This window comes from Convolutriloba macropyga, chromosome 15, assembly GCF_964194025.1.
Source record: "Convolutriloba macropyga chromosome 15, txConMacr16.3, whole genome shotgun sequence".
In the NCBI taxonomy this organism is placed as follows: Eukaryota; Metazoa; Xenacoelomorpha; order Acoela; family Convolutidae; genus Convolutriloba; species Convolutriloba macropyga.
Genome location: NC_134482.1, coordinates 38,107,073 through 38,123,381, shown reverse-complemented (window position 1 = coordinate 38,123,381; position 16,309 = coordinate 38,107,073). Strand labels below are relative to the sequence as shown.

General features: G+C 34.9%; 1 protein-coding gene across 1 annotated transcript in view; it reads left to right on the top strand.

Annotated features, from left to right (window-relative positions):
* LOC142353939 (ras-related protein Rab-18-B-like) overlaps positions 1–16,309 on the top strand; it is a 476,381-nt gene that overhangs the window by 456,272 nt on the left and 3,800 nt on the right. Inside the window, exon 5 of the mRNA XM_075406171.1 lies at positions 10,226–10,470. Coding sequence (XP_075262286.1) covers positions 10,226–10,470 — 245 coding nt within the window. The remainder of the gene's footprint in view (positions 1–10,225; positions 10,471–16,309) is intronic.

Genomic DNA, 16,309 nt, shown 5'->3' with positions numbered 1-16,309 from the left:
ACTTTGATTTTTAATTTTCAAAAATTTCTAATTTCTTGATCTTTTTTAAATTGGCTGTATTCTCCACGTTCTTTTTCGTGCATCATTCTATCTTTTTCCTAAAACTTGTAGTTTTAGTTGATCTGCTTTTATTTCTGAATTATTTTTTAGTTTTTTGCAAATTTTCTTAATATAATGAGCTTTTGCTGGATTCACTTTTGAAAGTCTTGACTGACTTTCGTCTTCTGCAAATATTCACGAGGCTAAGTTTTGGTAACATAAATTTTTTTGCATATGAATTTTGTTCTGTTTCCTTTGTCTTTTTTGATTAATTTAGATTTGATATATTTTTGGGCCATTGTTTAGTTTTATCGCGTTCATTGGAAACTAACTGAACGACTAATACTCAAATGATTTCTGGTTACCAAATAGTAACAGGTTTCATTGTATAAAATAGTGTTTTAATAAGAAAAATTACGGAGAATTGATAATTTTTGTAACTGTTTTTGACCAATTTCTTAAAGTATTTACATTTTTTTTTCAAAATTAGAAAATTTTGAGAGCTTAAACAGACTCGACTTTTGCTGTGTGAGCAGTTTGATGTTACCAATTGCATATGAGTTTTTTGGTGATAGTTCTACTTGCTTTTTACAATTTTTAAATCAGTTAGTTTTATGGGCTTTTTAAACTTCTTTTATTAACAAGTTGTTTTATTAATTTTATTAAATTTTGTCTCCGGGTATGTTTTACAACTCCAAAGACTTTTTTCCGGGTATGTTTTACAACTCCAAAGATTTTGAATCGTATTGGGGCCCTGTCTTTTCTAAAGATCTGTTCTCACATGAAGTTCTCACACGGTCGCGACTCAACAGGCAGTTGTGCGAAAAATGGAGGAGTGGTTTAGCGGCGTGAGTTCTCATTCCATTTTCAAAGCACTCAATTTCAAACCAAAATGTGTTCTGTGTTTTGATTTTGTTCACATGCTGGAATTTGCCTTTGATTATTTCTAATATAATCACATTTTCGTCTAGTTTTTTCCAATCCATGTATTGTCTTTTCTAGTTCTAATTAATTGCTCTTGAACGAAGTTCATAGCAATTATTGTAAACGTGTGTGTCTTTTTATGCAAAATTTTCGCTTGACAATTTTGACTTTTCGAGTGACTTTTATGCCCTTGACGTTTTGCTTTTCGCGTGATCTAAAATTCTCTCTCAATCACAATTTTAAGCAGCTTATCCCAATTGGTGGCAATTTAATGCTAAAAATCAAATGAAAAGTGCGCCGAATCTGGTGTCATTTTTAACTTTAAATCTTAATAGTGGTATATGTTAACCGCTAATGTGGTTATTTGAAGCCCACTATTGAACTTCTTAGTCCCATTTAACCTCTCCCTCCCTACTCCCCCCCTGACTGAAGCAGGTTGCAATTGATTAGAGCTCCCACTAGTCGTTCGAGAGCAATTCTTACGACGTTTAGTCGGTTATGTTCTTTTGTTTAGTCAATGGCAATGCTTTGAAATGTGTCAGGAGTGGTCCTGCTATGTTTGTATTTGGTCAGGATTTTTGTTACGACCACATAAGGTCAGATTTTTCAAGTCTACTTTTTGTTGTAGCTATTTCGATTGAGCTGCGTACTTGAAGTCTGTTTTCACTCTTATGTTGTTTTTGATCGTGTGACTTAGCTTTTGGTCATTCACAACTTACCCCACTCTCAAAGAATGACTCCCTCTTTTACTATGTATTTGAGAGACTGCAGATCTACCAAAGTGTTGCAACTATTTTCTGGCAATCTGTCAGCTGTTTAATTGCTCTCTAACGAAGTTTGAAGCAATTATTGTGAATCTGTTCGTCTTTTCTAGGCAAAATTTTTGCTTGACTTTTGCGTATTTGAATTTTCGTTTTGCATGATCTAATATTCTCATTCAGAAGAGTCAGCAGCTGGACGCAATTTGCGGCAGTTTTTTTCTAATAAAAGTCAAATGAAATGTACGCCAAAGTTTGTTCACGTTTTCGCTTTAATTTTTATCAGTGTTTACAGTGTTATATGATAACCACTAAAGACGTCATTTAATGACCTCCTAAGTGATTTCAGTTACCCCCCCCCCCCCCCCCCCGACTAAATCAGGCTGCAATAGTTTCCAGCTCCCTCTTGTCGTTCGAGAGCAGTTCTTCTGACTTTAGTCATGTTTTTCTATTTTAGTCATATCAAAATAGCAAAAAAATTGTACGTTAATTTTTTTTGTGTTGAGGAATTAACTTAATATTAAGTTTCAAAAAGTGTAGCTGCCTTTGGTTGTTGAAATTTTCTATTGAGATAGATTTTTTACAAGTGGGAGATTATTTGCAGTTCCGCTTTAGAGACATACATTCCTTTCCACTGCAGAAAAAAAATTACCAATGCAATGTTCCCCTTGAGGCAACTGACTCGGAGAGACAACTTTTTTCCGGGTACGTTTTTACAATTTAAAGATTTTGAATTATATTGGGGCGCTGTCTTTTTTTAAGATCTGTTCACACATAAAGTGATTTCGGTCGCGCCTAAACAGGAAGTGGTGCGAAAAAGGAAGGAGCGGTAAGATAAATGATACTTTTCCACTGCAGAAATAAATGATACTTTTCCACTGCAGAAAAAAATTACTTTTGAAGCGACTGACTCTGGCGTTCAGAGATCAGGAGTAATGGAAATGCTGCTCTATCGATGCGCTCTTTCGAAAGCTGGACGAAAAAGAAACAACAGAACTGATATAATACTTCGTTTAAATTTCTGGAAAGCGTCGAAGAGGTCTCGAACAAGTGGCTGATGAAATAATTTAGCTAAGGTGCTATCCGCCACTAGATGCTGATGCTCTTGAAAAGCTACTTCTTCAGCAACCCCAAAAAATTGCGTCAAATAGGGAGACAGTCAATCAGAACTTTATAAAATATCAACTAAAAGAACATCAGCATGGCTTTAGACCTGAGCACTCCAAAACAACAGCTCTCAATATTTTCACCAACAATATACAAAAAAGCCTTAATCAAAAGAAACCCTGCAACCCTACTCTACAAGTAGTTTAGACCTCAACGCCGCTTTCGACACGGTTGATCAAAACCTACTACTAAGAGACATACTCGAGGCACCACTACGGAACAGCACTAAAGGATGGGTTGCTTCATACTTACAGGGCAGATTTTCTTACTTAGAATATATTAATAAAAATTCAAAGTGGTGAAAAGTCAAACAGTGTCCCCCAAGGGGTGTATTATCGTCAATGCTCTTCAACATCTACATGAGCATGCTGCCTCTACCCCCAAAAGTATAAACATCACGCCTTACGCTGATGATATAACTTTAACTACATCTCACCCACAGGTTGAAAAATTACGTGACACAATAACTCCATACCTAAATATTTTACACGACTGGCTAGACTCTAGAAAACTTAAGTTATCTGCTAAAAAAATCAAGTTCAACTGTGTTCACAACCTGGAGCAAGGAGGCCAAGTTTGACCCACACCTTACTATCAACAATTCACCAATGCCAGTAAAGTCCAAAGTCAACGTACTTGGTGTTGACTTCGATAGTATGCTCAATTATGGAGAACTTTTAAAAAACAATAAAGAAAATTAACAAAAGGGCAATAACATACTGAAAAAGATTGCTGGTAGGGGTTGGGGCTGTACAAAAGAGATATGGTTCTCCCATTTGGGCTGCATGGTGCTCCCATTTGGGCTTCCACAATCAGCAATACAAATTGGAACCATCTGCAAACGCAGCAAAACATTGCTCTTCGCACAATTACTGGCTGTATAAAAATGACTGACACTAATGACTAACACGATGAGGGTGAAATGCTGCCTGTCAAAGCTCACACTGAAATGTTAGCAGAGCAATTCCTAGACGGCAGTTATCAGAGCTCATTGTGCTGATCATGAAACAACCTCTTCAACCCGTTCTCGTCCCGTAAGACCAACACTAAATAATAGTTATAAGGACCGCGTGAAGCAACACAAACAAAAAAGAGCAATTAAATCGCAAAGAATACAAAAATGCGCTCAAATGTATCCACCAACACACGGTCCAAGTTGAACAAAGAAAGCAAGCAACTAGGTACACAATCACCAAAGATAGCAGAACAAACGTTGCCACGAATTGCACTTAACCGACTGGCACAACTGAACTGGATACTGTCCCCTGCTAAACTCTTACTTGAGTAGGATCTGTGACAATGTTGATAACCGCTGTCCCAAATGTGATGTAGCACCACATGACTTAAACCACATTTTCAACTGCAGGAAGATCACCACGGACACGAAATTAATTGACCTGTGGGAAAGACCCGTTGAGGTAGCCAAATGGCTGGACTTAACTCCATCAGTCCTACACGACCACAATGCACAGAATAATCCGCCTTTCTTGTCCTTTTCACCTGATGTTGACGATGCCCCTCCTGGTGCCCCTAACCCGGGGATCGCATGTCATTCACCACGGCGTATATGCAGAAAGGTCGCCGCACCACAAGCAAGTTGTGGATAGGCAGTCACACATACTAATATACCTATTATTATAATACAAATGCAACTAGGGTACCAGTTAAAAACGGCAATAAGCGCCTGTATCCCGCCAAAATTACCTGCGGGTTAAAGCTCTGCGCGACAGCTACAACAACAGTCAATCAGAGATGGACCATCTTGCTAGCGGTGTCAACCAATGGTCCGTCTTGTGGCGTACTGTACGTAATTGGCCTCCCCTCTCTAGTTTCAAACACACATCCATTCGGTCATTCAGATGCAATCAAAATGCTTGCCAACTTAGCAGAATTACAGTTTGAAAATCGAGCCGCAACTATTAAGCCTACGAAGACTGTAGTGACTGATCCATATAGCTTTCTTCAAAGAAGCTGAGTTTCGACGAAGCTGGCACGTTCTCATTGAGAGTCCTCTTCTCGTATCTCGTGGACAAAGATCAGAGTTCTGTCGAAAACTCTCAAGTATTGATGCTTTGGCTTCCATTTTTGGCGATTGATTTGAAAATATTGTCATTTAATACTACATTTTAAGTTTCCGACCTGTGGATGCTATGTACTGATGTTTTTTGCAATTCTAGAGTTTGCAATTCATTTTCTAAGAGTTTGAATTTTATTGGGGTGCTGTCTCTTTTTAGGACTCGAAGAGAAGTGTCCTTTTAAAAGTCAATTTTAGAATTAATATTGAAGCAAGAAATGAAACGCTTGAAAAATTTGGGAGTGGTGTGGTTTGAGTGTTGAACAAAATTGGAGAGTTGAGAGATAAGAGTGGTTTTTTGTTCATACCGCTGTTTTCGAGAGAGCGAGAAATTGAGGTGTAAAAATTTCCTCTAAGCGGGCGAAAATTTTTGATCACTTGCGGCATTTTCAAGCAGTTTTTTGGTTTTAACTTTTTTAGGGTTGGTTAATAGGTTTAATGGACTATACTAATGATTTTTGGATGGTTTTGATAGTGTTTTGAAAGTTTTGGCAATTAATACGATTTTTTTTCACTCCCTGGGAAATGGCTAGGCGGGCAAAAAAAGCAGTGTTTTTGCGAAAATTGACATGAAATACATGTTTGTAACTTTTTTTTTGTTAATTTCTTGCACTTTTTCCATTTTTCCTCAGAACAAGAGAGTTTTCTGAGCCTTTTATGGTTTTCCTTTTTGAGTGTTCTCGGGTTTTTCGAAGAAATGTTTTCTTTTCCAATTGCTTTTCTGTTATATAGTTGAATTTTTCTTAGTTCGGTGTGTTTCTGGGGCAAATTATTTCATTAATCGACTTTAAATTGATGTTCACAGACTTTAATGTGCATTTTCGTAGTTTCATCAGTAATAGTGGACTGGAAGTCAGAGACGACTCTTTGAAACGTTTCCGTATATCATGAGTGAGCGAGCAAACGAACCCTGAAATTCAGGGAGTAAATAAATTTTTAAAAAGTTGTTTGGATCAAGTTAGAGGAGCAAAGAAAAAAGAGTGGCTATTTTGTTCTCTCCTACTATTGAAACAGAGTAAGAAATGTAGATGTAAAACAATTTTCCTAGCAAAATTTTACGTACACGTACTGCTTTTTGAAGCTGTTTTCTTTCAGTTTTAACCTTATAATGGTGTCTAATGGGTTAATGTAGACTCTAGTAACGTTTTTCGGATTGTTTTGATAGAGTTATGAAGCTTTTTGGTAAATGTAAATTTTTTAGGGTCAATTTTGCGGTATTGAATTTTTTCTGCACTTTATAGCCCAGTACTGCTTTATTGAATTTATTAGTACCTTAATTGAAGCCTAGTGCTTATAGGCACTGTCAAATACAAATTGAATTAACTTTTTTTGGCAGAAAGCTGTTTTCATGGAAATTGACAAAAAAGAGCAATTCGATGCAATTTTTGTAATTTACTCGTTTTTTGCTTTGAAAAATGAAGTGTTGATGAGATTTATATGTCTTGCCCAAATTTTTATGTGCAGATATATGGCTTTTGTATCTTTACTTCTACTATCTTAAAAATAGATGAAGTTTCCTAATGTTTTTAGAGTGAGTACTAATTTTTGTTCTGCATTCTTCCCGCTTTCTTTTTTTTTGATCTGTTCGCACGCTTTCATAATTTCTTGAGTCAAATTGGAGAAGTGAGGTTGGTTACGACGAAACAGGATGATAAGCGAAAAAGCGAGTGGTTTTTCGGTTTGAATTTTATCTCCAATTTCGTAGTGCAAAAATGAACCGTCTGAGATATGGGGAATAATAGAAAAAGGACAGATGAAAACAGGCTACTGTTTATGCATTGCAGACTAAAAAGCCTTATGCTGCTCCGCAGCGAGTAATTACACAGAAAACAGCGTTTGAACAAAAATTCGCTGTCTCGATTGTGGTTTTTGGTTTCATGTTCCTCAATGCATTTTGTCCATTATAGGTCCAGCCTCTTGTTTAGTCAATGAAAATGTTTTGAACTTTGTCCTCTGTTTTGAAAATGATTTTGACCTCTGTGGACCCACTTAATCTCCCTTTAACGGTTGCATTAATCCGTGGAAGTCCAAAACGTATACTACTAGTACCTCCGCACAGCCATCTACATCCTTCCCCTCATGGCTGTACCGACTCCACTCAACCTTGCACCCCACCCCATTGACGTTTTTTAACCACCTAATGTAACCAAGCTTTGATAGGAAATTTTACTTACTCGTATTAGAAGGCGGTGAAGTCAGAGTACTACGAGAGCTAGGTAGTGCTTTGATAAAGTACTGATCTACAGGACTAAGATTTTTAAGATTTAGAAAGTAATTTTTGAGTTTCCTGCGCATCGCGCGTCAGCAGTTGCTTATCTTAGGTTTTTACAGTTCTAAGAATTTGAGTTGTACTGGAGCGCTCTTTTTTTAATAGCCGCGAAGCGATAGCGGCTATGGTTGGGGACAACGTGGTTTTTTACAATTCAAAGAATTTGAACTGTATTGGGGCGCTCTCTTTAAGATCTGTTCACACATTTTCATGATGTTTGAAGTCAAATTGGAGCAGTAATTTTGGTCACTCCGAAAGAGGAAGTGGAGCGAAAAAGCGAGTGGTTTTGCGGCGAGAAATTCTTCGGTGTTTGAAGAAAAATTCACTTTCTTGCTAGTGGTTTTTTGTTCACATGCAGCAATTTCACTTTGATTTTTACTGTTTTTTCGATTTTTTGGATTGGATTTTTTTCAATGACTTTAGTAAATTCTACTGCTTTGCAGTTAAAATTTGTGTCCGTGCCATCATTTCTGCTTTCAGGTTAATTGCGTGACTTACTTCACTAAAAAAATGATTTCTGAGCTCTAAATTCTAAATGACTTCTGGAACTTTAAATTTTATGAACATTTTTTTTAGTTAAAGATCATTAGTGTGCATCTAAGTAGTGCCAAACTTATATGCCCTAATTCTTGAGTATTCATCATGAGTTTTTGATTTCGAATATCAATTTTGAAAATGCTCTTTTAGGGCTTTTTCCTTATAGACCGTATGTGTCTCATAAAATTGACAGTCCGAATCTAACCCAAGTCTAGTGGTCTATTAAAGGACTGGTGGTCAATCTGTCTATCTTTTTTCTATAGGTATTTTAATTCCATGAAGGCCACAAGCGTCTATCGCGGCTGTTTTCCGGCAATCTGCCGGCTATGTTAAGTTATTTTGACACTTCTGACTTTTTCTTGTCAACGAGATGTCAAATTGGGTTAGTGATATTAATCATGCTGGAATAGTAAGACGAGTGAAAACCGGGTAGTTTTAAGTCGTGACATTTTTTCAAACTATTTTAAAATAATGTGAGAAAGTGGTGTTTTGATAGATTTTTGATTTTTGAGAGCAAATTTTTTTTTTAACGTGCGGCAATTTTGACCTGTTTTTGCTGCTTTTCTCGTCTTTTATGGCAAACACTTTTAAAAGGTGATACGCGTGTTCTAATAATGGACATATGCAGTTTTTTAAGCACCCCAAAAGCCAACTAATGATTTTTCCAAGAGCCCAATCGTCTTCATGAAATTCAACTGATTTTTTTTGATGTTTTTAGTGAATTGTTTTGTAGTTCGTTTTGTAATGATAGGTCTCAATGGCTCTCTTGAGATAAATTCGGTCAATTTATTACCTGAATGCCTCTTTCGCCCCTTTTATTAGGCATTTGTGACCTTATACATTTTTTCAATTCAAAACAAGGTTTTTTTTACACGACTTTAAGATTATTTGTGTCAGTAATGACAGGTCTCTAGGATCTCTAAAGAGCAGTGTCAGTCAATTTGTTTTTTCTCCTTTCTAACAGATTTTACTAGTATGACACGGTTTGTTGTAAAAAGTATTGTAAAAAAAGGATTTTGCCCGTTTTTGCAATTTTGTTATTCTTTGGTTTATTCACTAATGGTAGTTCTCATTTGCTCTCTACTTAGTCATAACTATCTGAATTAACTGAAGATTTTCAGTTGATTGCTAATAATTGTATTGACTTACGACGCCATTTATGACCTTAGTGATATTTTATGCCATTTATGAAATTTTGAAGCCTGCTGTTTTCGATACTTTTATCTCGTGGTCACTCGTGTTTTAAATAAAATTGGTATATGCTTTCTCTCTATATTGCGATGGATGTTGAGTGGTTGAATTGCGGTGGAACTGCTTGTTTAATGACTTTGCTGCCACTTGTTTTCAATGACATTGTAAAAACAGGTTTTTGCGAATGTTTGTTACCCTTTTATTTCAGAAAGTTGGTGTTTGCTGTCTAAACTCACATTGTGTAAAGGTTTTCTGACGTTGTTGGACATAAAAATATGGTTTCTCTGTTTTCTAGAAAGGTAAATGAAATAACACAGATTTTTATAGTGTTCTGTTTACTTCCGTCGACGTCTTGGCATAATGTTTGTTTATTATCGGAGGCTATTCTTTTAAGGAAGCTGACAGTGCTGTCTTCAGTTTGCCCAATTCCTTGAATTTTTTTGCAGGACTGGTCGTGCTATGTTTTTCTCTTTGGTATAATCCATTTTTGACTCAGTCATTTCACCTGAGTCTGGGGCTTAAATTGTCATGGAGCAATGGTTTCGGCAAAATTTTGTTGTTTCGAAAGGCACTCAATGTGGCTATGCCGCTTTTTTCAGAGGATTTAAGGCAGGAAGAGTTTCTCAATTGTAAAAAAGCATTTTGCAAAGGCACTTAAGAAAAACAAGTATTGTCGGAAATAGAAAAAAATGAGCATCAAAAGTCGAAATTATGACATTTCACTGGTTCAAGACAAGAAGCGTGTTTCACTGGCAGTCAATGTGAACAAGCATTTTCCAAAATCAGGGTGAACGATCAAATTCATGTCAGAAACAGGGAACTGCTGTATAGAAAACCACTGTCCCTATAGAAAATTGATCAACTGTAATTGATTTTGCTCTGACATAATTTATCGTTTCATATAGGCATAATTTCCTGATATCATTGATATGAGTCATCGTAAGCTTCTTATAAGCACAACTAAATAATTGCTGCAAACTGTAATGGAGAACAACTATAGTCCGTTCCATGAATTTGGAGTGATAGAACATTCGAAAAACGCCAAGAACATGCAATTGAGCAATGTTGAAAGTGTAGCAATTGAGGAATATTTCTGAAACGTTCGATTGATTCAACTTTATGGGACACGCTATGAACAGGTCCAAAAATACCTCATACGAATGTGCATTTTCACTTCATCAAGAATGAAAAAAGTTAGAAAGAGCATCTTAGGTTAGTCTTTAAATACTTCCCTAAACGCTTTTCGAAATGTTTGTTTCGCTGCAGTATACGATGTCTCTTCCCGCTCTTCCTTCGACCAACTTGGAACATGGCTGCGAGAACTGGACATGTATTCCACTCACTCAAATGTGGTCAAGATGCTAGTGGGCAACAAGACTGACAAGCCGGACAGGGAAGTGAGTAGGGAGGAGGGACTGGACTATGCCAAGAAACACTCCATGCTCTTCATAGAGGCATCTGCCAAAACACGCGAAGGAGTTCAGTATGCGTTCGAGGAACTGGTTGATAAGGTCAGTTTACGTATGGCAATATCTTTAATCTGATAGATTTTTCTCTGCTTTTCTAAAAACTGGATCTGTTGCCCGAACTGTTGCTTTGTAGATTTTTTTTTGGCTTTGATTGCATGAGCAAAGTCGGTTGTTAATAGCCGTCCTCATCTTCTCAGCCGGCTATTATTGCGCTCGTATTTTTTTTATAATTCAAAGAATTTGAATTGTATTGGGGCGCTGTCTTTTTACGACTCGAAGAGGAGTATTAGAGAAGTCCTTTTTTACGACTCGAAGAGGAGTATTGGAGAAGTCCTTTTTACGACTCGAAGAGGAGTATTGGAGAAGTCCTTTTTACAATTCAAAGAATTTGAATTGTATTGGGGCGCTGTCTTTTTTTTTTTAAGATCTGTTCACACATTTTCATGATTTTTGAAGTCAAATTGGAGTAGTGATTTTGGTCACGCCGAAACAGGAAGTGGAGCGAAAAAGCGAGTGGTTTTGCGGCGTGAAATTTTTTCGCTCTAAATTTAAAGTAGAGTGAGAAAACGGTGTTTGAACAAAAATTCGCTTTCTCGCTAGTGGTTTTTGTTCACATGCGGCAATTTCGCTTTGATTTTTTCTGTTTTTTCGATTTTTTTGACCGGATTTTTTTCTAAATGGTTTTCCCAATCCATTCATAGTCCTCTCTAGGTCTAGTTTTTTGTTTAGTCAATGAAAATTCTTTGAATTGTACGTCAGGACTTGTCCTGCTATGTTTTTTTTTAATCAATTTTATTGGAGTGATTTTTAAAGCGGGAAATGAAACGCGTGAAAAAATTTGAAGTGGTTTTTGTGCTGAACAAAATTGAAGATGGAGCAAAAAGAGAGTGGTTTTTGTTCATACCGCTGTTTTTGAGAGAGCGATAAATTGATGTGTGAAAAAATTTTCTCTAAGCGAGCGAAATTTTTTTGTTCACATGCGGCTTTTTAAAACCGTTTTTTTGTTATTTTTTTGGTTTAGAGGTCTGATTATGATATTGTGTGATGCTTAGGGTTGTTTTAATAGTGGTTCGCAAGTTTTTGGTCATTAATAAGATTTTTATACCATTTTGCTGGTGTTTCAGCTATTTTCCTGAATTTTCGGCGAATTTTAGCAATTTTTTGCGTTTTGTTTTGTTATAATGCTTTGTAATGGCTTTGAATAGACGCACGTTAGTAACTGAGTTTTTAGATACCAAGTGATTACATTCTCTTAGGTTGGAAACGATTTTTTTGTTTAGAAAAATGACAAACTGAAAAATTTTGAATTATTTTTCTTAATTTTTTGCTGTCTTTCGTTTTTTTTCTAAACTTGGAAAAATTTTTCAGCCTATTCAACTTTCCTATTGTTTTCGAAGTCTTCCAATACTAAATCGCTCCAATTAACGTTTTTTGGGTCTATGTGCTCCCGTGAAATTAATAAAAGCTCAATTTTTTCTATGATTTTTTTTTTCAATTTTTTTCAAATGCCCTTTGTGTTCTTCAATTTTTTATAGCATTTGGGGATGCCTATAGTCCAAATTAGTTGTCCTTGATGCGTGTTGATGATTTTGATTTCAGTTTGGAATCATTTTGTTAAAGATAATTGAGTAACTTTTATGAAGAGTTCCGCAAATTTTCGTTTTTTTTTGGAATTTTTGCTGAGTTCTTCTGATTTTCTGCTTTTTGCAAGTTTTTAGTGGTCAAGCTTTTGATAGGAGCTTTTCTAGAGGTTTTGTTGAAATATATTTAGTGCACTTTTCAATGACAAATATCACTAACTTTTCTTAAACACTAATTTTTTTTCTATTTTTTTCGTTCTTCGTTTTTACTCATATAAATAAACAATGATTTGGATTGGTGGACACTTGACCAGATGTAGTATTAAAAGTTTTTTGAAATAATGATTTGATTTCAGCATAATGGTATTTGATTCATTATTTGTGGCCAATTTTTTTTGTTTCTTTACAGAAAATATTTTTGGTTTTTTTTCATTTCCTTTCTTTTACCTTCGTTTATTCTACTTGAAATCTGTGTTTGGTTTTTGTTTCAAATAGCAGTGATTCAACAAAATCAAACTAAAACAATTTCACGGGTTTTCGCCAAAAGTTGTTTTTAAACTTGCAACTCAATGTAAAATTTTTATCACGTGCTTTATCGTCTTTTCTGGTCAGTTATTTTTTCATTGTTCTTCTTTTTTTTTTTAAAGTGACTTGTGTTATTCAGTAGGATAAGCATTATGTTAGTTATTGTGGTCAATCAGTAGACTAGGTTTTATGTTTGTTAGGGGCGTTCGTTTTTTCCTTCGAGTAGTTTCCGGAATTCTTCCGGCTATGTTTTTTTTAATCAATTTTATTGGAGTGATTTTTTAAGCGGGAAATGAAACGCGTGAAAAAATTTGGAGTGATTTGGTTGCTGAACAAAAGTGAAGAGCGGAGCGAAAAGAGAGTGGTTTTTTGTTCATACCGCTGTTTTTGAGAGAGCGAGAAATTGATGTGTGAAAAAATTTTCTCTGAGCGAGCAAAATTTTTTTGTTCACGTGCGGCTTTTAAAAGCAGTTTTTTGAAATTTTTCTTGTTTATGAGGTCTGATTATGGTACTGTATTGGATTTGGGCTCGTTCTGAAAGGAATTGAAGGTTTCAAGTAGTTAATTGGAGTTTTATGCAAATTTAGAGGTTTTTGATCAGTTTTGCTGATTTTTCGACGAAAGTTAATGTATTTTGGCCTTTTGTTTTGTTTTACTGCTTTAAGTGCAATTTGCATAGAAGCTCGTTACGCAAAGAATATCAAGGATATAAATTGATTACAATTTTGTTGGTATAAAACATTTCTTTCTGAAGAAAAATGACAGAAAAATAGAGAATTTTTTAACCACTTTTTTAATTTTTTGCTTTTTTTCGTTTTTTTTTCAATCGTAGACAATTTTTTTAGCTTGTTATGACTTGCCCATTATTTCTTGAGCAATTCTTTTCTCTATTTGCTCAAAGTAACTTTATTTGGCTTTATTTTTTCTTGTGAAATTTAAAAAAACACCTTACTTTTTCTCGTTTTTTTGTTTTATTTGGTTTGAAATGTCGTTTCTATTCTTCCTCAACCTTTGATAGCATTTGGGGAGTTTTCTAGTGGAATTCAGTTGTTGTAGCTCTTTTGGTTGTCTCTCATTTTGATTGATAATAGTTTTGATTTCTTTTTGTTAAAGAAAATCGAGTAAATCAGAACAAATTTTGGCCACTTTTTGTCTTTTTTTCTAAGTTTTTTGCCTATTTCTTCCAATTTAATGTTTTTTTTAATTTTAACTTTTTCTCAATAGGGAGCATTTTTGTAAGTGTGGATTCTATGAATTTGCACTTGAAGGCTTAGCAGGGCAGTTTTCATTTAAACAAATTACACAAAACTCTAATTCGTTAAAGAGTTTTTCTTAGTCTTTTTTTAGTTTGTTGTTCAACGTTTCTCTGCAAGTACTAGGTGGGCGATTGATCAAGCCAAATATATATTTAATTGATTTCGATGAGTTATGGATTGGAAGCTGCATGTTATCTTTTTGTAGAGAATTTTGTTTGGATTTTTAGAGAATATTGTTTTTTGCTTTTGTTCTTTGTCAAGTTTCCACTTCTCCAGTCTTTTATTTGTGAATTGGTTACAATGTCTGTCGATTGGTAATATGCTGGTGATGCATCTGATTAGTGAGAATAGTCAGATTTCTACTTCGAGTCGTTTCCGGAATTCTTCCGGCTATGTTTTTTTTTTAATCAATTTTATTGGAGTGATTTTTGAGGCGGGAAATGAAACGCGTGAAAAAATTTGGAGTGATTTGGTTGCTGAACAAAAGTGAAGAGCGGAGCGAAAAGAGAGTGGTTTTTGTTCATACCGCTGTTTTTGAGAGAGCGAGAAATTGATGTGTGAAAAAATTTTCTCTGAGCGAGCGAAATTTTTTTGTTCACGTGCGGCTTTTAAAAGCAGTTTTTTGAAATTTTTCTTGTTTATGAGGTCTGATTATGGTACTGTATTGGATTTGGGCTCGTTCTGAAAGGAATTGAAGGTTTCAAGTAGTTAATTGGAGTTTTATGCAAATTTGGAGGTTTTTGATCAGTTTTGCTGATTTTTCGACGAAATTTAATGTATTTTGGCCTTTTGTTTTGTTTTACTGCTTTAAGTGCAATTTGCATAGAAGCTCGTTACGCAAAGAATATCAAGGATATAAATTGATTACATTTTTGTTGGTATACAACATTTTTTTCTGAAGAAAAATGACAGTAAAATAGAGAATTTTTTAACCACTTTTTTAATTTTTTGCTTTTTTTCGTTTTTTTTTTCAATCCTAGACAATTTTTTTAGCTTGTTATGACTTGCCCAATATTTCTTGAGCAATTCTTTGCTCTATTTGCTCAAAGTAACTTTATTTGGCTTTATTTTTTCTTGTAAAATTTAAAAAAACACCTTACTTTTTTTCGTTTTTTGTTCAATTTGGTTTTAAATGTCGTTTCTATTCTTCCTCAACCTTTGATAGCATTTGGGGAGTTTTCTAGTGGAATTCAGTTGTTGTAGCTCTTTTGGCTGTCTCTCATTTTGTTTGATAATAGTTTTGATTTCTTTTTGTTAAAGAAAATCGAATAAATCAGAACAAATTTTGGCCACTTCGTCTTTTTTCTAAGTTTTTTGCCTATTTCTTCCAATTTAATGTTTTTTTTTAATTTTAACTTTTTCTCAATAGGGAGCATTTTTGTAGGTGTGGATTCTATGAATTTGCACTTGAAGGCTTAGCAGGGCAGTTTTCATTTAAACAAATTACACAAAACTCTAATTCGTTAAAGAGTTTTTCTTAGTCTTTTTTTAGTTTGTTGTTCAACGTTTCTCTGCAAGTACTAGGTGGGCGATTGATCAAGCCAAATATATATTTAATTGATTTCGATGAGTTATGGATGGGAAGCTGCGTGTTATCTTTTTGTAGAGAATTTTGTTTGGATTTTTAGAGAATATTGTTTTTTGCTTTTGTTCTTTGTCAAGTTTCCACTTCTCCAGTCTTTTATTTGTGAATTGGTTACAATGTCTGTCGATTGGTAATATGCTGGTGATGCATCTGATTAGTGAGAATAGTCAGATTTCTACTTCGAGTCGTTTCCGGAATTCTTCCGGCTATGTTTTTTTTTAGTCAATTTTATTGGAGTGAATTTTGAGGCGGGAAATGAAACGCGTGAAAAAATTTGGAGTGATTTTGGCGCTGAACAAAAGTGAAGAGCGGAGCGAAAAGAGAGTGGTTTTTGTTCATACCGCTGTTTTTGAGAGAGCGAGAAATTGAGGTGTGAAAAAATTTTCTCTAAGCGAGCGAAACTTTTTTGTTCACGTGCGGCATTTTAAAGCAGTTTTTTTTCGTTTGTTTTGATTAAGAGGTTTGGTTATGATTTTGTTTTAATTTTAGGCTGGTTTTGGCAGTGGTTTGAAGGTTTCTGTAAATTAATATGAATTTTATGATAATTCGGAGGTTTTTAATGTATTTTGCTTATTTTCGGGCTAATTTTTGCGTTTTTTTTACGATTATTTTGTTTTACGGGCTCAAATGGGTATTGAGGAAACCCCTTCTACTTGAGCAATTTTATGATAACAATTGGTTACAGTTTTTGTGGGTAAGAATTACTTTTTTGTTGAGAAATATGACCAAAAAAGGCGAAAATTGGAACTGTTTTTCTTAATTTTTTGCAGTTTTTCGTTTTTTTTTTTCTGTTTTTAGCTAAGTTTCTTTGCCTATTATGACTTGCCTATTGTTTTGCGAGCATCTGGATAACCTATTGGCTGAGGGGATGTTTTCTTTGGATTTATATGTTTTTGAAATATTAAAAAATTTAGTAACTTTTTCCAGTTTTTCAG